Source organism: Pygocentrus nattereri, chromosome 27, assembly GCF_015220715.1.
Source record: "Pygocentrus nattereri isolate fPygNat1 chromosome 27, fPygNat1.pri, whole genome shotgun sequence".
NCBI lineage: Eukaryota > Metazoa > Chordata > Actinopteri > Characiformes > Serrasalmidae > Pygocentrus > Pygocentrus nattereri.
The window spans coordinates 10,187,608-10,210,072 of NC_051237.1; the positions used below are offsets into that span (position 1 = coordinate 10,187,608).

The window sequence follows — 22,465 nt, forward strand, 5'->3', positions numbered from 1 at the left end:
TTTTAAATGATGAATTGAGTTCATGCACAAGTAAAATTCAAATTTGATTTTAGGTTAACTTTAAGAACAGCAGGCCTTTTCATACTGAAAAGAAATTCTAAATGCCTTTTTGCTGACCCTGTAGGCTCCAGTGGGTAGCCCTCTGACACGACACACACCAAGATCACCAGCCAGTTGGTCTAGCCCTCTAACATCCCCTACCAACACGTCACAGAACACACCGTCACCTAGGTAACATTTGTCTTTCATATAGTCTCAGTTTACAGACTTTCTGAAAGTAGATCTTTACATATTCACAGGTTTACAGGCCACTGATCCCATCTTGCATCTTTTTGTGTAGTACATTTGATTATGACACAGAGAATATGAACTCAGAGGAGATCTACAGCTCTCTGCGTGGGGTTAGCCAAGCCATCCAGAACTTCAGTGTCCGCAGCCAAGAGGACATGACTGAACCACCACGCAAAAGAGAGGGGGATGGAGGAGAAGAGGTAAGAGTAAAGTGATTGAAGATTGAAGAGTTTTAAGATTTGGCCCTGACATCCACCACCCCTTGACAGAGATATGTGTTACTGATCTGCACTCAATTTACTAAGTCTGTGCATCAGGTTTGTTTTTAAAGAAAAAAAAGCTTGTACTAAAGCTTTTCCCTTCTTTATTTTCTTTCTTTCTCTTTCATGTATAATTTTATGCTCTATTGGATGTCTTTTCTGTGTTTTAACATCTGGAGCTATATTCTTTGCTAAAAAAACTCAGAATAGCACTGTAAAGTTGATTTGTGGTAAGATACTTCTGAGAGTTAAAGTTTCAGTAACAGTATAGAGTGAGTACCGGTATTGACAATCAACAATGGACCATATTAATAAAGTGATGGACGTTTGTGTCTGTACAGGGTGGTCCCGACACTACGGATTCTGGTCGGACAGCTCTGGATAACAAAACCTCTCTTCTGAACACCATGCCCTTACTGTCCTCTAGTCCTCGGCCCACGAGAGAGTACCAACCAGGGAGTTACTCCGACTCTTCCTTTGGCTCTTCCCCCTTTAATAAGAGCCTGAAAGATGCACTAGACCAAGATGCAGAGTCCCTTACAGATGGTAAGATAAAACCTATGAGTGTTGTACAATAATTCCTCTTTGGGCAAGAATACATAACTAATGTGTATTTGGGTGCACTCTATATTTTATTTTATACTTTAAAAATGTTTTTACTGCTGTCAGTGTCATTTCATGAAAGTTTTACATGCATGTAGCTTTTTAGACATTTTGGCAGTTTCATTGGTCACTCTTGGTAACTCTTGAGTATGTTGGGACACTCAGGGTCTTGGCTTATGAGTTCCTATATCTGTAAGTGAGTTCTGATTCTCCGGTAGATGATGATTTAATTGTGCCAGCAGACAGCAATGTGGACCAGTCAGAGGTGGTGGCTGAGCTACTTAAAGAGCTCTCTAATCACAGTGAGCGGGTAGAGGAGAGGAAAGCAGCACTCTGTGAGCTCATGCGGCTGATCAGGGAAACGCAGCTGCACGTCTGGGACGAACACTTTAAAACCATTCTCCTGCTGCTACTGGAAACTCTGGGGGATGGAGAGGTATATACTCTTATAGTGTTCTCTGCAGGGAGGAAAGAATTGAATTTTGCAACTAATTACTCTGTCATTTACGCACATTTCTGCAGCATGTGATTCGTGCATTGGCACTACGAGTGCTGAAGGAGATTCTAAACAGGCAGCCGTGGCGCTTTAAGAACTATGCAGAACTCACCATCATGAAGACCTTGGAAGCACACAAAGATCCACACAAAGAGGTCAGCCCTTAAAACAGATCTTATGTGCTAAAGTTTCCCAAGTCATCTAAACTGAAACAATGTAGTTTCCCCTATCTTTTCTTATGTAATATATAATCTGAAATCAAATCTTAATCATGTATGCACATGTGTGTAGGTGATCCGGGCAGCGGAAGAGGCCGCAGCAATGCTGGCGAGCTCCATAAGCCCAGAGCAGTGCATTAAGGTACTATGCCCCATCATTCAGTCTGCAGACTACCCCATCAACCTGGCCGCCATCAAGATGCTCACCAAAGTCATTGAGCGCCTGTCCAAGGACGGCCTGCTCCAGATGCTCCCTGAGATTGTCCCTGGGCTCATACAGGTAAGAACCAAGTAAAGTGGCATTTATAGCACAGTGTTTCAAGGTTGTGCAGAGTTCTGGAGAGTCCTGGATTTCTCTAATTATTTTGCTCTGTCATCTAGGGTTATGATAACTCTGAGAGCAGCGTACGAAAAGCTTGCGTGTTCTGCCTGGTGGCTATCCATTCCATCATTGGAGAGGATCTTAAACCTCACCTCAGCCAACTGTCTGGCAGTAAAGTAAGTTGGTAAAATGCACACCTTCCCCTGGTTTGCACTATATAGCATACTCTTTAGTGCATCTGAGGTATAGCAGACATCCCACAACCCGCATGTTTATACATACAGTATTCTGTAAGTAGTTGCATGCAGATGTTTATATATGTAAGCAAACAAACACTGAACCTGTGAGTAGAAATAATTTTGTGAATTGTTGCACTCCTAATTTATAGCACACACAGTGCATTATTTTTTAATTTTAAAAAAATCATGTAAAAGTGTGTTATGAAGTTAAATAGCAAGTTGTTTATGGTGTCTACAGAAAAACACTGTCTGTCTGTCTCTGCAGTTGAAGCTGTTGAACCTGTATATAAAGCGTGCTCAGAGCGGCTCGAGTGGAAGCGACCCATCCTCAGACATGGGAGGTCAAGGCCTGTAGCTCAGCCCACAGGACTCATTCACAGGACTTTATGAGGGCAGGGAGCCCTAGCAGGCTTTTTAACATGCATCCAAAACACTCAGACTGCTATACACTGACACAGGCTTGCAGTCACACACACTCACATATATGGACCTACACTTCTGGATGCCATCCCTTGCCTTCACTTTACCCTCTTGCTGCAGTCTGAAGCCAGGTGGGGCAGCACTGGACTTGTCTGATACTCTTCCACCCAAACAGAATTCAACTTCTGTGTTTGTGCGTGAGTGTGTCTTTCTTTGTGGAAGCTCCATCTTTGACGCTGGTGGTAGGCTTTGTAGAGCTTGTTGACTGATAATGGAGGGAGTGTGTGTGTGTGTGTGTGTGTGTGTGTGTGTGTGTGTGTGTGTGTGTGTGTGTGTGTGTGTGTGTGTGTGTGTGTTAGTGTTCACTTATCTGTGGAAATCCCAGCAGTGAGATAAGGGGGAGAGAGGGGAGGCTTTGGGTGTCATTCCACAATATCAAGATCATTTCTTTTGTATCAAAGAGCTTTTTGGGGGAAAACTCAGATTTGTAAGATGCAACTCAAAACTCCAGAATCTGAGCAGAAATATCATTAACAACCTGAAGGCTCCTTATTGGTTATTAATGGTCATATCACTTCGTAACACTGAGCAGTTGGTCCAGCTTGCTCTATTTATATGGCATATTTTGCTTGGCTATATGCATGTCATGATTTAAAAAAAACAACCCTTTTATCTGGTAGCCTACAAGGCTTAACAGGTCCGGCAACCCATTCTCACGTCCAAGACGCATCACAGTTGTTCTGCGAAGCCAGACATGACTGATTTACATAGGCAATATGTATCTATATATAACACAACAGGAGTATTCAAGAAGGTTTTGTGTTGCTCGGAGGGCGCGTGGATTATTTTCAGTAGCATAGTGTCATTCTTCTCTGATGGGAAATTTGTAGAAATGTATTTACGCATTTAAATGGCAAAACCGTTGTCTCTTTCTCCTCCCTGTAGTCTCTCTTTGTCCCCTTGTGAGGAAATTGTTTCCTCTGTTGTTTCCCCGCTGCATTTCTAGAGCTATGCTAACAATGAAATGAAAATAAAGACAAAATGTACAGACATGAGCAAAACTGTTTTGCCTTCATTTACTTGTGCTGCAATTCCTCCTCTTACATAACTTCTGTATGTTCTTACAGAAGATACCGGAACGTTACTGACTTGTTTACCTGTGGTTGGCGATTCCTCGGATGCCCTCATCCTGTCCACTTTGATTCCATGCATATGATAATGCACTGTCATAAGTCTTCTGTTGTCATTTACCTGCATTTGAATGAATGAAATAATGAAGTGTTTTGGAGTCAAAGAGGAACACAAGATTTGTAGTTGACCCCTGATTTATTGACAACAGCATAATAAAACTCCACAACTGGACACAATTCATATTTGTAGTTGTATGACTGAATTAACTAGTTTTCATTATAGGTGAATTTGGTCACTGTTGGAATAAAATCTTCATCTCTATTTTTGTCATTTTGTAATTTAAAAATGATAATTGATCTATATATGTTCAAATGTAAAGACGAATAGGGAATGGAAATTCCCCAGAAGTACTTATGGATAAAAATGTTCCAATAGCATTATACAAAAGGAATATTGTATCCTTTACCAGTAAAGTTACCATTTTGGAGATGCAAGGTTTTGTAACAAGTGATGATGCAGTGTTGTGGCACCTTTTGATGCACAAGCTTCACCCAAATTTTGGCTTGTCCAAAATTGACCATAGGTGCACTAGGAAGAGGAGGACACAGCTATACTGAGTAACGATGAAAGGATATTTCAAGGCTGAGGGAATCTTGCCCCAGTAGGTGTGGATGATTTTGTTAGAGAAGTTTAGTCGGAGAAATTTAGCTCCAGAGTTCTTGGTGATGTCATCAGCGGTAAGTGGTCAGTGAATGTATTGCAGGTAAGTAGCATAGAGCAATGAAAAAAAGCTTCCTGGTGCAGTTCAGTTCTGGTCTTGGAGCACCACTGCCTTCACTTTGATAGTGTTTTGCCTGCTCCACGTTCACAATGAATGGGACAGAAATGGTGCAAAATTATTTGTAACAGAATCTTGTTATATTAACTTAAAAGATAAGAACGTTTTCTCTTTTCCTGCCGATACACGATTTTATCAGGACAGCGATGACAGTGTTTTCTTCTGGTAGCAGGTTTGCAAAATTGTAAAGGCTATTCATAGGATTGTGAACTTGGGCGGCACACAGAGTGTCTGCTATTAAATACATGTAAATAGGAAGCGGAAATCAAAGTATTCAAAGCTTACATGGAAAAACATTTTGGTTGTGTGTGTGTGTGTGTGTGGAGGACGGGGATGAAGTAACAAGCTTCATCGGGACAGTAGTCCATAAAAACAGGTGACGTGTTTAAGGCAAACAAAACCAAGTAAAGGTCAAAATGTCCACTAAGCAGGAGAATGAAACAGTTTTACATGTAGTGTAAACCGATAGTAATCGTAAACAGACAGACTTAGAATTAGAAACGAAAACAAGTCTTTCATGCAGGGGCATCATAACCGACAGCCCTGTACACCACTCGTCCTTCAAAACGACGAAAAACCGACTCGTACGCATTAAAATTGAAAAAACAAATCTGCAGGGGCATCTTCATCCTGACTATGTATGCAATTTTAATTCCGTAAAAAAGCGAGAAATATTTTATGAAACATGTAAAGCTAAATGTGTATGTTTTAACTGTTACAAACGGCGAGTGATTTCCAGTTATCGTGGAGAAACTGCGGTTGATCGGTTGATTTTTATGAGACGAACGTTTGGGATCCAAGGAGAAGACGATGACGACATCCCGTTCGGATGACTCCCATTGGACAAGCAACGTTCCGTTGCCATGCAAGAAGCTGTGTGGTTGGATACCGAGTCGCTTGTAGTTTAGCCAGATCGAACATGATGCGTTTGGCGACAGGAGGCCATGATGTCGTGTGTTTTCTGGCTTCTTCAAAGATGCCTTAAATCTGAGCTGGCCTAGTTTTCAGCATTATGAAACTGGGCGAGCGGTTTCGGGCGGTAGTGGACAGACGGGCATTTTAAGCGTGTTTAAAATCTGTGTGTGAAGTGATAACAGCTCGGGTGGATATTGCGTGTGTGAATGCGATGCACTGACTGGACTGTCAACAGCGTCCTCCCACTTCATGTATGTCGGTAACGGGGAAACGGAGGTTTCTTTACCAGTTAGATGTATTTTCTTCGAAGAGAAAAGCATGCCGAGGGCTCGTCTGGTGAGCTGGTCGTAACGAATCTCGTGTTGGAGTAAGTTGCGGATCAAGGCGCTGCTCGCGTCAGTTCGCTCTTCCGAAAGAAAATCTCCGCCGGGCAAGTTGCTGTGAAATTTGTTCAGCTAGCTGCATGGCGAGGCTCACTGCAGCCGCAGCTCTAACGTTACTGTCACCCATTCCCCTATGACTCTCAGCGGCTAGCCTACCGCCGGTGGCCAACCAGCTGACGAGCTTGGCTAGCCCCGCCACCTCTGTGGCGTTAGCTCTCTGTTTTTTGTCGGCGGAGAGCGAGAGAAGCTGGCGGCCCTCCGTCTGGAGCCCGATGAGAAGGATATAGGCGCCATGGCGTGGGTGCTGAAGATGGACGATGCTACGATCGAGTCCGGACTCGTCCACGACTTCGATGCCAGTTTATCTGGGATCGGCCAGGAACTCGGGGCTGGAGCCTACAGCATGAGGTTAGAGGACTAAAGCCGCTCGCTAGCTTTCCGAAAGTCACGTACCCTTGAGGTTCAACTCGTCACGGCCAAGAATCGTGACTAGAAAAGCGCTAGCTAGCCTCTTAGCCAGTTCGAACTGCTGGAAGCCAAGCCATGGCTGTAGCTGCTTAGCTTTCCCATTGTGGCTACGTTGCACAGAATCGCCATCTGCTTTAACGGATCAGTTTAATCAACGGTGGTTGTACACATTCGTCACTCGTTCCTCATTGTTTGGCGAAACAGTCACTGTAAACAAACCGAGTGAGCAAGAGGTGGTGTGTCTTATGGTAATGACCCTATCAGCTTGGCTAATGAGTTAATACAAGGTTGTTCAATACAAGATATTCTGGCAAAACTAGGAGCGTAGTGCTGCAGCTAGCTAAAGGACGTTACCTACAGCCATCTGCCTTACTTCCTGGAACAGCGTGTTCTTCTTTTACATGTAGTTAACATAGTTGGTCTCACACTGAACAAAGTCCACCAGTAACACTCATATGAAAATAAAATTTGGTTGCAAGTTCTGTTTTATATTATATATAGCCTGTCTTACTGGTTTATTATGAACTGGTTCATCTCCTGCAGCTTCACTGCCCTAAGGACTAACGACGTCCTCTTTCTCTAGAAAGTTTGAGTAAGTTATGCGGAGCCCAGCGTCTCTTTCACCTTTTCTCATACACATATGACGCCACGTATGAGTTGTCATGTTGTTAAAAATGTAAAACCACGTGAAGTTTTCACAATACACGATATGTCACTATATTTTTTGACGCTCATAAACTGGAAAAGGCAAAATAGTGCTACATTAAAACAAATACTATCAAAAGCTATGAATACAGTGATTTATATTCAGTGTTTCACATACTATGATGTGATAAATCCAATAAAGCATGGCTAATTATGCACTTTTTTCAAACACGCAGTTGGGAAGCCTTTTTGAATATCTATTATATTCACGATATGTGCAGAAAAGCCTGTTGAGGCATACTGTGATGCAAGTTGTTACGATAAAGATCGTCACATCGCCCAGCCCTGTGTTATGCTATGTTTATCATCATTGTCTGACTGTTCATGTTGTACAGTACAGAAACAGGTTTCTTTCTGTGCAGGGACGTCCAGTTTCATGACACCTGCATCCTTTTGCTGTTCAAAGAGAATCTTTTTTCTCTGATTATCATACAGAAAGTCCTCAGTAATGACTTTGAGAGTAAAAGCCTCTGAACCAATACCCTCACACTGGCCAGCTCAACTCCATATCAGCTTACCTTGAAGAATTTAGTTAGGTGCTTATTGAGCAGTTAGTCAGAATCGAAGCTTTGCTGATTTGATGCGTGTAATCTTCTGCTGATGGTCGTGCCGTTTGATAAGAAGTGACCGCGTTCTTGTCAGTAATGTCATAATCAGACATGATTAAGTTAACTTTGCTGCTGTTGATCAGTGGTGCTTGAGGGCACATTGAGAAAGAAAGCTTCAAAGGCCATAGCATGCTAGTTCAGCAGTTAGATAACAAACAAGGTGCTGTATGTCATGTTTTTTTTCTTCAACATAAATTGTAATGCAGTCATTTTCTGTGCCCTCCACTGCAACCCAATCAGTAGTTCTAGTGCTGTGTTACCAGGTTGCACTGGGCACCGTGCAGTCACTCTCTGCATTTCTAGACTGACACAAATGCATAGTCGCCACACACACACACAGACATGTCAGCTCAGGTTTCCCTGGAATGGCTGCCCTGAGGTCTGGCATGGTTTTGGGGTCATGATGGAAAAATCAGTATCAGCAAATCTCTCTCTCAAAACATGCTCAGTTACATCTCCTACTCAAACCGTGTGTTTTGGTGCGCTCTAGGGTTGAGACAGTGGTGGAGTTTACATTTGCTCCAAGTTATGAAACGGTGAGCAAACACAATCTACAGTGGCTACCCATTAAAAGTTAAAGAAATGTCGGACGGGTACATTTCTCACGCTTTCGTTCTCTGTTATCAAGTTTCTTGGTAATCCACCCTGTGAGACCACAGCCACTGGTGTCCTCCTACAGTGTTTATGCTGCATTGGGTAATATCTGCCATGAGGTTGACGTTAAAGGAGGAAATGAGAACTGGTCCTTGGCAATGTTATTGCAATTAGCATTGGGGTGTTAACACCAGGCTTGTGTTGGCATTTGACAGGTGTCCTCACTGAACATACACATGTCAAATCCCCACTGAATATATGCGCAATATCTCAACTAGTGTATCAGTGCATTGAACATTCTCTTGCTGTGTATGAGTTAATACTGTGCCCAAAGCGTTAAGTATTGTGATATTCTAGTGCAGGGGTGAGTGATATCACAAGACCGATTATCTAACCGGTGGTCAGACTGGTCTGTGGAAGAAGTAACCGTGGAACAGAATATTACACTAGTGGCTGCTCAGGTTTCAGAGAGCACAGGCAGCTTCCTGGGCGGTAGTGCTATCACTGCTGTGCATGCCTTAGATTGAAATTGTAGGCTGATGCTGGGTTTTTTTTTTTTTGGAACATATAAACACTTACAAAATGTAGGAATTGGGATTAAATCCACTTGGAGTAGCATTACAGATGTAGAACGCTTATAGGTGGTGACAGTGCAGTAAAATAAATAAAATGCCTATATTTTAGCACCATAGCCTGGCGCCAACTAATCATTCTCCTCTTCTAGAGTACATAAATCATATCGCCAAAAATTGGTATGAAATATCAGTCAAATCTAAACATCTGTCTGATGCAATGTTTTAAATCTACCAATATGATTATGATATTGTACATCTCTGTTAGTTTTGTCATTACTGTCATACCCGAATCTTATCATTTTTCACTTTTTTGCATGTTCTGAAAACTCCAGTTAACTTGTGCTTTGTTTTAAAAGCCATGATGAATGAACCAATAGAAATGATTCAGAAATCCTGTTGCATTAACTTCCATTACAAATTAACAATTTGTTTCCTTGCTCCTGCAAAGCTACCACTTTCAAGCTATGTGGTTTTGTTCAGACAGTGACCATATGATTTATATCAGCCTCCCTATTTACTCTATTTGATACTAAAATACTAAAAATATAAGTAAAGAGTAAGCATAGGATGATGCACAACTCGCACACCAGCTACAAATACATGACGGTGATAATGGTGAAACACACATAAAGCAAAATCATGCCTTTGTATTTACCAAAAAAAAAAAACAGCATTGATAGATTATCTGATCAGAATGTTTTCTTTTTTCTTATATCAAAGATACAATTACCAGAGAATCTTTATTTATATATTCTCACTTGCACACATGAAGATGACTGTGCAGGGCTAATATTTTTATTAACTTCCTTTGCAATGTGATATACAATAAACAAGCAAGACCAGTTTTTACAGCTGACTTTAGTTAGATTGCACATCCCAGCTTTGGACATTAGTTTGATTCTAGAGTGGCCTTTGTTGCCTGTAAAGATTGACATGCAAGACTGTGAGTGTGCACTAGGGCCGTGTAATGAAATTATGCTTTTATAATACTGAAAAGATTGTTTAAATTCTAGTGTCAAAAATACCATGTTATTTAGCATGCATTTTAAGTATCCAAGCATTCTTGTCACCATCTGCATGCCAATAACCATGCCTATTCCAGAATTTGTGGGCTGTCAGCATTTTTTGAGTAGTCCAACTATCCTTTGCGGTCTGTGAATGTTCTCATGTATAGCACCTCACACTCATTTCTAATTTTAGTCCCATCTACAATCAGTTTGTAATTTAAAATAACTTTTCTATGCCTTGTCATTCAGGAACCTGTGATAGTCAAAACAGCAGTATTGGTGTCAGTGTATAGGACTCTGCAGGGACACTGCGTCCTCTCTGCTTCACTTGTAGTCTGGTAGACATCAAGTGTTGTGTGTGTGTGTGTGTGTGTGTGTGTGTGTGTGTGTGTGTTTTTTTTTTTTTTTTTTACCTTTGTGGTTTAGTAGGTTGGAAAAAAAAGTGTGTGTGAGTGGTTTTAGATGCCTAAAGGAATGAGGGGGTTCCCCAGTGCTGGTCTCTGTGACAACTGTTTCCATAGTGACTATGACAGAAAGGGACTGTGTTTGGCTTGTTCACATGAGTGCTGTACAGACAAAGTTCTCTCTCTCTCTCTATCTCTATCTCTATCTCTCTCTAGTGATGTGCTGGCTCTGCCCATCTTTAAGCAGGAGGATGGAAGTGTTCCTGTTGAGTCAGACAGTAAGAATCCTCCCTTTCAGTATGTTCTATGTACTGCCACCTCCCCTGCTGTTAAACTGCATGAGGAGACAGTCACCTACCTGAACCAAGGTAAAGAGTCTCAATCTGTGTGCTATACATGTTGCAGTTGCTGATTTTGAGATGACATGTATTCACAATGGAAACATCTGCTTTTTGCTAACCATTTAGGCCAGTCTTATGAGATGCGTCTCCTAGATAACAGGAAGAAGGGGGAAGTGCCAGAACTGAACAACAAGACTGTGAAGGTATAATTACAATTATAAGGTCCTCTTTGATTGGAATAACTGCAGCGCAGTATGTGAAATGTGAAAATCAGTGCACTCAAAGTTCTTGTTGCAGTGTGTCAGTTTCAACTTATTAAACTTCAGAAACTGTCAGAATACACACGATGATGAAGTTACATCTTTGCTATATTTTCAATCTCTACCAAAGTAAATGAAAGAAAATGTGAAAAACAGCCTTACAAATTAGTATTATTGTATATGCATTTTAGCCGTTTACATAAAAAGTGTTCTAGAACTCTCATTCCTGGAGAGCATTTTCCATAAGCTATTTTCAGTGACCTAAAATGCTGTTTTGTTGTAAATGTGAGGTGAAAATTGAGATAAAATAACATCTGTACAGTTGTGAATGTATTCTGGCAGTTTAGACAAATAGCAGTTCATCCTTTCTGCCAGCATGTTGTTTGTATTTTCTTAACTGTTAACTGAAAAGCAATGACCTTGCAATTTTAATCTCTCCACATTTTTACTTTTTTCCATCTTTATCTGCTCATTTTTACTCATTATTTAACTCTAACATTTTTTAAAATTAAGCTTTTAGTAGTTACTCACCATGCTGAACTTTTGCCATTTTCTGCTGTAAATGCTGTGCATTTTCTCTAGATGGTCATAAATACAGTCATACTTTTGTGACAGATGAGCTTAGCTTTACAAATAATACAAGAAGCCATATTTTATTTAGACAGTTTTAAAGTGGCATTCCCATATTTTCCACTTTTTTGGTCCAGTTTTTAGTTTTGTTGTTTTATATAGATTCATACACTGTGTAAATGTCAGGCCCCAGATCATTATATAAACGATCATATGAGTCCTTTTGCTAAATATCCATCATGTTATGTTTTCATGTTTTACAGTCATGTTTTAAATGCTTTCTGTGATGAGGCCTGGTGTTTTGTCTGTAATGATTATACATTTATATTCATTCTTTTGTGTGTGTGTGTAGAGTATAGTCAGAGTAGTGTTTCATGACCGGAGACTGCAGTATATGGAGCATCAGCAGCTGGAGGGTTGGAAGTGGAATCGTCCTAACGACCGTCTCCTCGACATCGGTAAAAATATTTTTTGAGCTTACTGTGCTGTGGCCTTGAATTTGTTAAACATGGCCTAATGTCAGTGAAAACATTGATCACTGTATGTATTTTGCATTTGGTGTAGATATCCCCATGTGTGTAGGTATAACTGAACCCCGAACCCATGGCTCCCAGCTAAATGCTGTTGAGTTCTTGTGGGACGTCTCCAAGCGTGCGTCTGTATTTGTACAGGTAAAATATGTTCTGATTCTCACTAGAACACACGTCTTCATAAATTGTGCAGTCTTTGAAACTGTTTTGGTCTATGGTGAAAGTGGACATGTTGTGATCATGAAATTTTGGCTCATGATTAATTGTCAAGAAAAAGGTGCAACACTCACTCTGTACCATAACAAAAGGCAATTCCATGGGAATCTATGTCTATATGGGACAGAATGTCATGCTTTTGACTTGTTTGACTTTTGGTTTACCTTCATTATAGATGGTAGAAGCAACTTTTTTCCTTTGTCTTTCAGCTCATCATATAATAATTGCAATTAACAATTTAATATTTGATCAACTAATTAATTACCAGTCTACAGAAGTCAGACCGACTAATTAGCTGTTGATACGTAGTAGCTCAGTAACTGATGACAAACGATGATAAACATTGATGTCAATGAACATTTTGCTCTGCTGCCTTTTAAAGGTGTTATGGCACCAAGTCAGAGGTTTTGTCTCAATATTTGCACTTTCTGCTTTTTTATTTATTTGCATTTGCCTCAACCTAATGAATGAAAATGCACCCAATTCACATTGTTTGTTGCAACGTATAATTGTGAAAGCTAGCATGTTAATTGTGACGGGCCTGTGTAACCATACTGTTGTGTATTTGTGGCTGCTGTATTAGGTGCACTGCATCAGTACAGAGTTCACCCCACGAAAACATGGTGGTGAGAAGGGCGTACCGTTCCGCATCCAGATAGACACCTTCACACAGGACGAGAACGGAGAGTACACACAACACCTGCACTCAGCCAGCTGCCAGATCAAAGTGTTCAAGGTAACAGTAATAACACATACAAAGTTTTTGAAAGCTTTTCAATGACTTCTTTATCCCCCAGTGTTTTTGTATCAATTGGCCTTAAAGGAAACTTGTGTAAGACTGAGAATTGTTTGGCATCTCTGTGTTTAGCCAAAGGGAGCAGACCGCAAGCAGAAGACTGACAGAGAGAAGATGGAGAAAAGGAGTGCACAGGAGAAGGAAAAATACCAACCCTCCTATGATACTACCATTCTGTCAGAGGCAAGCAGTTTCCTGTGTTTGACTGGTTTCTGTTATTTGTGTGTGAGTGTGTGCACGCTGACAGTGTTGGGTAGTAACAGAATATATGAAAGTGTGTTTAATCAGGATACAAAAAAAGGTAAAACATTTTGTGCCTGTGCTACTGTTTCTCCTGATGTGGGAACTTAGCTGAGCGGTGCTTGTTTCTAGCATAGGCTTCTACTTACATAGCTATAATAAGCTAGTTAAAGTTGACCGTGGTAAAGAAAACAGTACAGTAACACAGTTACAGTTACTGCAAAGATTCTGTGGCGATTTGAGTTCTGCAGCTAATCCTTTATGGTGGGAAGTTGATGTGCTTTTACTCACCGTGGTAGGCCCTGTGTTAAATGCAAGGACAGCAGTTAAATTTTTTTATTTAGTTGGATCATGGATGGTACAGTGCATTAGGCTAGCTGAATAGTTATCACAGTAATGTCTCTGAGATTTAAAGCCTCCTAACTACAGTAGTCTAGCTTTGGCAGTGTATTTGTCCTGTTTTGCTTTGATTAAACACATTTTATGTAAATTTGTTTGAGCTCGTCTTTGTTTAACTAAAAGTGAGGAGGTGCCTTGTCCCTTCACTTTCTTCTTCTCCTACCTGGCCTGCTGTTAGTGTGTGGGCATGTGTGTGCGTAAGGATGGGCAACATGGACAGGCTGCTGACTGGCTCCAGCTGGTACAGGAGAACCCTATGCTGGCCACTTATATTTGAAACATCTGATATTTTTGCATAAATTGTTATTGCTGCTTTTTTTTTTTTTTTGAGGTGAGGTGGGTCCACCACCCCACTAAGTAACAAAAATATCAACACCACAGAGTGTGATTAACATAAGAGTTAATGACTTTAAAAACCCAACTGGTCACTAAGTAACTAAAGTAGTCAGATTGTTGCTGTAATATAGTAATCTTTTGATTATGTTACATATTAAAGTTTTTAACATGTAATCAGTTATCTGTAGAAGAATAAATTTTTTTAAGTAATGCCTCCAACCCTGCATGCTAATAATTAGTTTTCTGTTCTATTTGAAAATGTAGACTCGTCTGGAGCCAGTGATGGAGGAGGCTGTGGAGCAAGAGCTGAAGAAGTCAAGTAAGCGCACACTGCCTGCAGATTGTGGAGACTCCACAGCCAAGAGCAAAAGAGGCAGTGTAAGCACACAGACATGCACTTTCTTTCATACCTCTGAGGAGTCAAATTGCAGTGTCCTTTCTGACATTTGTGAACAGTAAATAGAGGCATGTGAGGCATGTATTTAAACAGTACTTCATAGAGAAATGTGAAATGTGTCACATTTCTCTATGAAGTTTCTGTCAGAAATTGTGCATTATCAGTTGTGAAGTCTGTACAGAATGGCTTCAGAGAGTTATAAGCCCTTTTCAGGAGACAGTGCAGTGTTGGATTAACATCCTCCACACTAAAAAGGTCAAGAGATTAGAAATCTTCAGAAACCACTCTGATTGCTGGTTTAGAGGCAATCTCTATTTAATTAAATTATGGAAATGATGGAAATTTTAATGAAAAATTAATAACAATAAAAATGATAAATAATCAATAAAAATTATGATAAAGCTAAGAACTGTATTAATGCACTTGTTGGCTTTCTTTGAAACAATGAACTAGTGGGAGAAAAATATGAGGCTTTTTCCTTTCTGTTCTTGTCATTCTTCAGTGTTCTCCTTGGCCCGAGAATGCTTACGTGAACCCAAACACAGCAGCTACCCCAACATTTACCTCTAACACACACTCCTACAGCAGTAGCAATGCAGTACCTGACAGGTAACCAGAGCACAGCTTACTTATACACTTAACATGGATTTGTCCTTTTTCGTGACATATTTTTCTAAGCATTTCTAATCATTTTTGAGGAAAATGTGTTTCTTTTGGGCTCTGAACCAACAATTAATTAAATTCTTAAAAGTGCAATACTGAAGGTTGCTACTGGGACATCAAATCCAAACATTTAATCATGTGATGCCATATATCTAGTGCTAAGGTTGCTTTATTTGAACGCTCATAAGTTAATCTTTGTTCCAGCCAGTATGAAAATGATTTGCCATAAATTTTCAATTTTTTTTTTCTTTTCCACAGTGAAACGTCTTCACCCAACCACCAAGGAGATGCTGCCACTCATGTCGCAATGGAGGTTAGTACTGGCTTTACGTAATATTCCATAAACTATACCATTGTCTCAGTGTGACATTTGTAATGCATCATAATGTCATAACACTTCCTTCCTTTTTCTTTTACTTTAAGTCTCTAAGCCCAACAGCATCTATGCAGGATGTGCAGCAGTGGCTCCATAAGAACAGGTTCAACTCCTATAGCCGGCTTTTTACACATTTCTCAGGTACTCTCTTTCTGCCTCTCTCTAACTTTGCGTTCACACCACACCAGTAGAGACTTTTCCCCTCTAGTTGCCCAGTTCGCTGGTTGTTTATCGCTTGTGGGCATTTCTGAACTTGAGCTGGCATTTTGTTGCCAGTGTTTTAATGACGCCAAGCTCAAATCAAATGGCTTCCCGCTAACGATAAATATCCTGCAGCGAAATAGCTTGCCTATAAATTTAAACCCCAAGTAGTGCATCACTGTTTGTGCACTCAGTATGTGAAGAAAACAGTATTTGGTCTTTGTAGTCGCCGTTTGCTACTACTGCAGTAGTAGTAGTAGTACTACTATTAGTAGTAGTACTACTACTGCCTACTACTACTGTGATGCTGCTGTGGTAATGTGCTGTATATAGTAATAATGTTACTATGTTATTGTGTTCTCATGCTTTTGATAGGTTCTGATTTACTGAAGTTGACTCGTGAAGATTTGGTCCAGATCTGTGGGCCAGCAGATGGGATCCGCCTTTACAATGCACTAAAATCAAGGTAATTGTTTTACAGCTCTCTGTGTGTGAGCTAAAGGTTATCAATATATAGAATAAAGCCTGATTGTTTAAACCTTTAGTTTGAAGTGTATGTCTGTGATTACAGAGTGGTCCGACCTCGGCTGACAGTATACGTCTGTCAGGAGGTTTCTCACGGTGAGAGCCCCCTGCTGGAGAGACGCTGCCACAGCAAGAATGGAGAGCATGGCAGTCCCACAGCCATACATGGTACACTCCCATTGACCTCTCAGAAACCTGCAATGGCTAGCTACATGAATGAACGCTTGTAATACTGTTTATACTGTGTGTGTGTGTGTGTGTGTGTGTGTGTGTGTGTATATATATATATATATATATATATATATATATAATATATATATATATATACAGTGGGTTGCAAAAGTATTCAGCCCCCTTGAACTTTTCAACCTTTTGCCACATTTCAGGCTTCAAACATAAAGATATGAAATTGTAATTTTTTGTGAAGAATCAACAACAAGTGGGACACAATTGTGAAGTGGAACGAAATTTATTGGATATTTTAAACTTTTTTTAGAAATAAAAAACTGAAAAGTGGGGCGTGCAATATTATTCGGCCCCTTTACTTTCAGTGCAGCAAACTCACTCCAGAAGTTCAGTGAGGATCTCTGAATGATCCAGTGTTGACCTAAATGACTGATGATGATAAATAGAATCCACCTGTGTGTAATCAAGTCTCCGTATAAATGCACCTGCTCTGTGATAGTCTCAGAGTTCTGTTTAAAGCGCAGAGAGCATCATGAAGACCAAGGAACACACCAGGCAGGTCCGAGATACTGTTGTGGAGAGGTTTAAAGCCGGATTTGGATAGAAAAAGATTTCCCAAGCTTTAAACATCTCAAGGAGCACTGTGCAAGCGATCATATTGAAATGGAAGGAGCATCAGACCACTGCAAATCTACCAAGACCCGGCCGTCCCTCTAAACTTTCAGCTCAAACAAGGAGAAGACTGATCATAGATGCAGCCAAGAGGCCCATGATCACTCTGGATGAACTGCAGAGATCTACAGCTGAGGTGGGAGACTTTGTCCATAGGACAACGATCAGTGGTACACTGCACAAATCTGGGCTTTATGGAAGAGTGGCAAGAAAAAGCCATTTCTCAAAGATATCCATAAAAAGTCTCATTTAATGTTTGCCACAAGCCACCTGGGAGACACACCAAACATGTGGAAGAAGGTGCTCTGGTCAGATGAAACCAAAATCGAACTTATGTTTGGCGTAAAAGCAATACAGCTCATCACCCTGAACACACCATCCCCACTGTCAAACATGGTGGTGGCAGCATCATGGTTTGGGCCTGCTTTTCTTCAGCAGGGACAGGGAAGATGGTTAATATTGATGGGAAGATGGATGGAGCCAAATACAGGACCATTCTGGAAGAAAACCTGTTGGAGTCTGCAAAAGACCTGAGACTGGGACGGAGATTTATCTTCCAACAAGACAATGATCCAAAACATAAAGCAACATCTACAATGGAATGGTTCACAAATAAACGTATCCAGGTGTTAGAATGGCCAAGTCAAAGTCCAGACCTGAATCCAATCGAGAATTTGTGGAAAGAGCTGAAAACTGCTGTTCACAAACGCTCTCCATCCAACTTCACTGAGCTCGAGCTGTTTTGCAAGGAAGAATGGGCAAAAATTTCAGTCTCTCGATGTGCAAGACTGACAGAGACGTACCCCAAGCCACTTGCAGCTGTAATCACAGCAAAAGGTGGCGCTACAAAGTATTAAAGCAAGGGGGCTGAATAATATTGCACGCCCCACTTTTCAGTTTTTTATTTCTAAAAAAAGTTTAAAACATCCAACAAATTTCGTTCCACTTCACGATTGTGTCCCACTTGTTGTTGACTCTTCACAAAAAATGTCAATTTCATATCTTTATGTTTGAAGCCTGAAATGTGGCAAAAGGTTGAAAAGTTCAAGGGGGCTGAATACTTTTGCAACCCATACTTGGCAGCAACACAGTTGCATCAACAAATGCATAGAGAGGGATATTACAGTATGGTTGCAGTGTGTACACCCCTCATTACGAAGACAAATGCAAACTCCCATGTTTTTACAGAGATTTTTTAAATTTTTTATTTAATTTTTAATGAACATTTTGCTATGACCTGAACTGGCCCTTTGTTTTTTCAAAATATGCCAAAACTGCAACCGCAAATAAAGCACTGAATACTTAAACCATTCATAAATATTTTTAAACAAAAATAAATTGTTATATATAAAACAGTAGACTACATTAGTTACAGATAACTTAATTTGTGTCCCTAGAAAGTACTTCTTGTAAACCTGCCTATTTGCTTAGCCTCCTGACTTTTTTTTTTTTTTGGTGGTGTAACTGATGTGCCATAGATTATTGTTGGGGGTAAGGAGGTCGGAGTGCAAATTATGATTAGGTGCATGCTGGGGATTGGAGTGCAGCTTATGGTGAACCATGCGAATGTTAATATAAAATTGAAATAATTTTACGGGCCAGATAGGACCTGACTTGTTTTTGACACAAGGGCCTTAGAGGGAAGAGTCACTGCAAATTAAGGCAAAGTGATTCTGACCAATCATCTTTATGCTATGATGAAAGATTTCTATCCTAGTGGGAGTGGTTCGCATCCACAGAGCATAAGGGGTCACTGAATGGTTTGATAAGTATGAAAATGATGTAAATCATATATTATGACCTTTGATAAATTTTGGTCATGTTCACTACCACCATCACCGAAACGTCAGGTGATCTTTTTGACAAATGGTGTTTCTTTCCTCTGTACAATTTTCCAGAGACTTGTAGAATCTATGCAGCTCATGGTGACCCAGTACCTTACTAAGACAACTATGTTGGGTTTTCCTTTAATTTGTCACCCATCTGTATGTAGGCAAAATCTTTATTTCAGCTTAAAGGCTTTGGCACAGTCATTCACATCCTGTTTTTTTTGTTGTTTGTTTTTTTTTCTTGTTCAGGCTATTATCAGAGAGATACTATATACTGTATTTTTTTTTTCTCAATGAAAATAATTTGGATTTTTTTGTTTGTTTGTAGTCTACCATGCGCTATACCTCGAGGAGATGACCGCTTGTGAGCTCACCAGAAAAATATCCAATGTGTTAAGCCTGCCTCTAACCCACATTAATCAAGTCTACAGGCAGGGGCCTACAGGAATTCACATACTGCTCAGTGACCAGGTATACATGTATGCATACATGTACATACATACATATATACTTGCACATGATGCATGTAAACCATTTAAAGTAGCTAACATGTGCTCTCTCTCTCCCTCTCCTGTTATCAGACAATGGTTAAATGATGCCTGACCTGCTAATGTTTTGCATGTACATTTGCATAATATGACTTAGGAGCCCACTCACACCTTATGTAGCTTAGCATTGATGAAAAATGTTTTTTCCTGACTGCACTTCTTATGAGCAGTTCCAATGTACAGTAAAGTTGATGTGTGTTACCTATCTTGCAGATGGTTTCTAATTTCCCTGATGAGAGCTGCTTCACTGTCAGTACATTAAAAGGTAATGAGTTGATCTTTTATATGAAGGTTCTCGACTTCATACACACAGTCTAACTCTGTTATCTGCTCCTGTGTTCCCTGATAGATGATACAAGCGATGGATTCCATCTGGTTCTAAAGTAGTTACAGCGGGAGAATAAACTGAAGGCGATACGATGACGTCACTGAGGTTCCTCACTGCCGTTCTTGAGCACTGATCATGCTCCCTCCATCCTTCTCTTTCTCCATCTCTCTGTCTCTCTCTCCCCATGTCTGAGGCAAGAAAGAGAGACCGAGCAGAGGTTGGCTAAGGCCTCCTAACTGTTAGAATCTGACTTAAGCGAGTACATTGTTTCATATTGAAAACACTTAACCTGATGATAGTGTGTGTGTGTGCGTGTGAGAGAGAGAAAGGAGGTGGGGCTCTGAAGCATGAGTGTGTGTTTTTAAGATGTAATGAGAAAGATAGAAGGAAGGGTCAAAAAAAAACAGACCACTCTGAAACCTTCCACATGAGCAGGTGTTTATGTATGGTCCTGATTGACAGGGCTGTTTCCAAACTCTGTGGCTGGACAGTCCACAGATGGGACAAAAAGCTGCCGTCGCTTTATAGTTTGGTGACAGTACAGTCTCCACTTGAATAGTTTACCATGTCTGTAATAGTGGCTGTGCTGTTTGATTGCCTGACATAGATGTGCATCAAAAAAGGACTGCACTTTTTACCTTTTTTTTTGTTTTGTTTTGTTTTTCTGACGCAGGACACCTTTTGTGTCTGCACAGATGAAATGATTCCTGTGTGAGTGTGATCACCTGTAGCTCATTATCCACTTGTGGAGACGCAAAGTTTGGGCAACATTTCCAGTTCTTTTTATTTTTAAGTAAACTTGTAAACAATGATGCTGCTTTGTCTGCGTCTCTTACCAAGACCAATCATCTCTGGTGCCATAAAGAACTGTTTACTAGATTCTGTTACACAGTAGCTTTTGAGGACTTGTGGCATTTTTAGTTTGCATTTCTTTGGGTTGAATTAAGCAGCCAAATGAAATGAGTCAACTTTTTAGTCCTCGCTCTTGCAATGACTTGTCAGAAGTTGGCATGATATATATATATTTTGCTCCTTTTTGTTCAGTGTCTAAAGCTGTAATAGAAGGCAGGGAATAATTGAATAATATGTTAAGCAGATAGAACTACAGACGTCTGTTATATAAATACTTCTGTTACCTTCCCTTGAGATAAAGGTGGAGATTCTGTCCAGAGGCCCTATAAGTGTCTGTAAGTGACATGCTGCAGCTATATGTAGCCAAGCAGCGGCCAAGCAGGGCAGGCTCTGTGTGATTCCTTTTTATTTGGTTTCTTTTCTTCAACAGAGACCAATATGATTGGTTATCTCAGTAGTTCAGCATCAGGCAGCTGTGCTTTGGCATGTACTGCGTTTGTTTGCCACTAAGCATGGAGGGCAGGAATGTTGCCCTCGTTAATTCTGTATAAGAAGAATGACCAAGTCTGCACTGACATGAACATACAAGAGTTCCTCTCTGTTGGATGTGCTGATGTACTACGCTTGATCAGAAGAGGGTGTAGGCTGTGTTTACCCACCCTCCACGCTTCTGTACAGAGGGCAACTATTGAAATAAGACGTTGATTTGATGACTAAATGCTCTCGTCCTCTGTGGATCATGTGGACTGTCCTGTGTTTCTATGACAACAGTTATGGTACTTCCATATCACTGTGTCTGAACGAAGCTTCTCTTTTACTGGAGGATGCTGGGATGTACACACTTCATGCCTGTACCAGAAATAAAATAATTTTAATACAAACCTTACTTGTGGCTTGTGTTCCACTGCCCATCATACAAGATGCTGTCTGTTTTGCTCAGTGAGGCAACAAAACATGAATCATTGTTTAGCTCTATTCAGTAATATTATGTGGTTTATGTTGCTTACAAATGTTTGTAGACAATGCATGTCCTGTTTTTTTTCTGAAATCAAGTGTATTAATAGTTTGTGCCCCTTTGCAGTGCAACAACCTCTACTCTCCTGGAGATTGTTTAAACTGTTGGAACACTGCTCTGAAATTTTTATTTCATTAAGATGTTAGATGATTAGTTCTAGATAACAGACATTAATTTGGTCCGAAAAAATGGTGCTCCATCATTTCAGAGTAGTTCCCCAGCCAGGTGGGCTTTATACCTGTCTAGAACATCCCATTCTATTCGCCATGCTGTGTGTTTGGACAAATGGTGCGTTCCTAAAGATCTTGACAATAATTGTAACCATATTTGCTGTTACCATCATGAGAAAGTGTTGGATTATACAGCTGTAAGATGCTTAGCAGAGGTTGTCTTAGAGTGTGAATCGTAAATTCAGACAGTATTTTACAGGTTAGAGTGCAATTTTGCCATATTTGCATGCAAGTAATTTCTATAAACTTTCTGCTCAGACTTATTTACAGCAGTCTGTAAGTGGCACTCAGTTGCTGCTCAGATTATAGTCTTCAAATCCATTATAAAACTGCTTTAGATACATGTGTTATTGTAGAGCTAAAAACCAAATTCAATATTTACAATTAGTGCATTTTTCCTGTTGTATTTTCTGCCTTTTTTGCAAGTAATAAGGCACTGGAGGCCAAACAACCCATCATGCACATGAGAAGAGAGGAA

At 40.3% G+C, this 22,465-nt stretch overlaps 2 protein-coding genes across 34 annotated transcripts in view; both read left to right on the plus strand.

The window, feature by feature from the left end:
• Positions 1-3,904, plus strand: part of clasp2 (cytoplasmic linker associated protein 2) — a 53,423-nt gene extending 49,519 nt beyond the window's left edge. For 21 of the 33 annotated variants that reach the window (XM_017695678.2, XM_037535329.1, XM_017695668.2 and 18 more), the window contains 8 exons: positions 125-231; positions 341-491; positions 893-1,097; positions 1,394-1,590; positions 1,677-1,805; positions 1,942-2,148; positions 2,250-2,366; positions 2,695-3,904. In XM_017695678.2, the coding sequence (XP_017551167.1) occupies positions 125-231; positions 341-491; positions 893-1,097; positions 1,394-1,590; positions 1,677-1,805; positions 1,942-2,148; positions 2,250-2,366; positions 2,695-2,784 (1,203 nt within the window). In that variant the 3' untranslated portion in view covers positions 2,785-3,904. The remainder of the gene's footprint in view (positions 1-124; positions 232-340; positions 492-892; positions 1,098-1,393; positions 1,591-1,676; positions 1,806-1,941; positions 2,149-2,249; positions 2,367-2,694) is intronic. The other 12 variants (XM_017695598.2, XM_017695706.2, XM_037535333.1 and 9 more) reach the window with 1 other exon arrangement.
• A 1,803-nt stretch (positions 3,905-5,707) lies between these two features.
• Positions 5,708-21,623, plus strand: ubp1 (upstream binding protein 1). The gene is made up of 16 exons (XM_017695814.2): positions 5,708-6,524; positions 10,694-10,845; positions 10,945-11,021; positions 12,001-12,106; positions 12,213-12,319; positions 12,978-13,130; positions 13,263-13,373; positions 14,430-14,543; positions 15,065-15,171; positions 15,484-15,538; positions 15,649-15,742; positions 16,178-16,268; positions 16,374-16,495; positions 19,343-19,485; positions 19,776-19,827; positions 19,912-21,623. The coding sequence occupies exons 1-16, from the start codon at positions 6,409-6,411 to the stop codon at positions 19,947-19,949; spliced, it is 1,638 nt and encodes a 545-aa protein (XP_017551303.1). The 5' UTR covers positions 5,708-6,408; the 3' UTR covers positions 19,950-21,623.
• Positions 21,624-22,465: the final 842 nt, after the last annotated feature.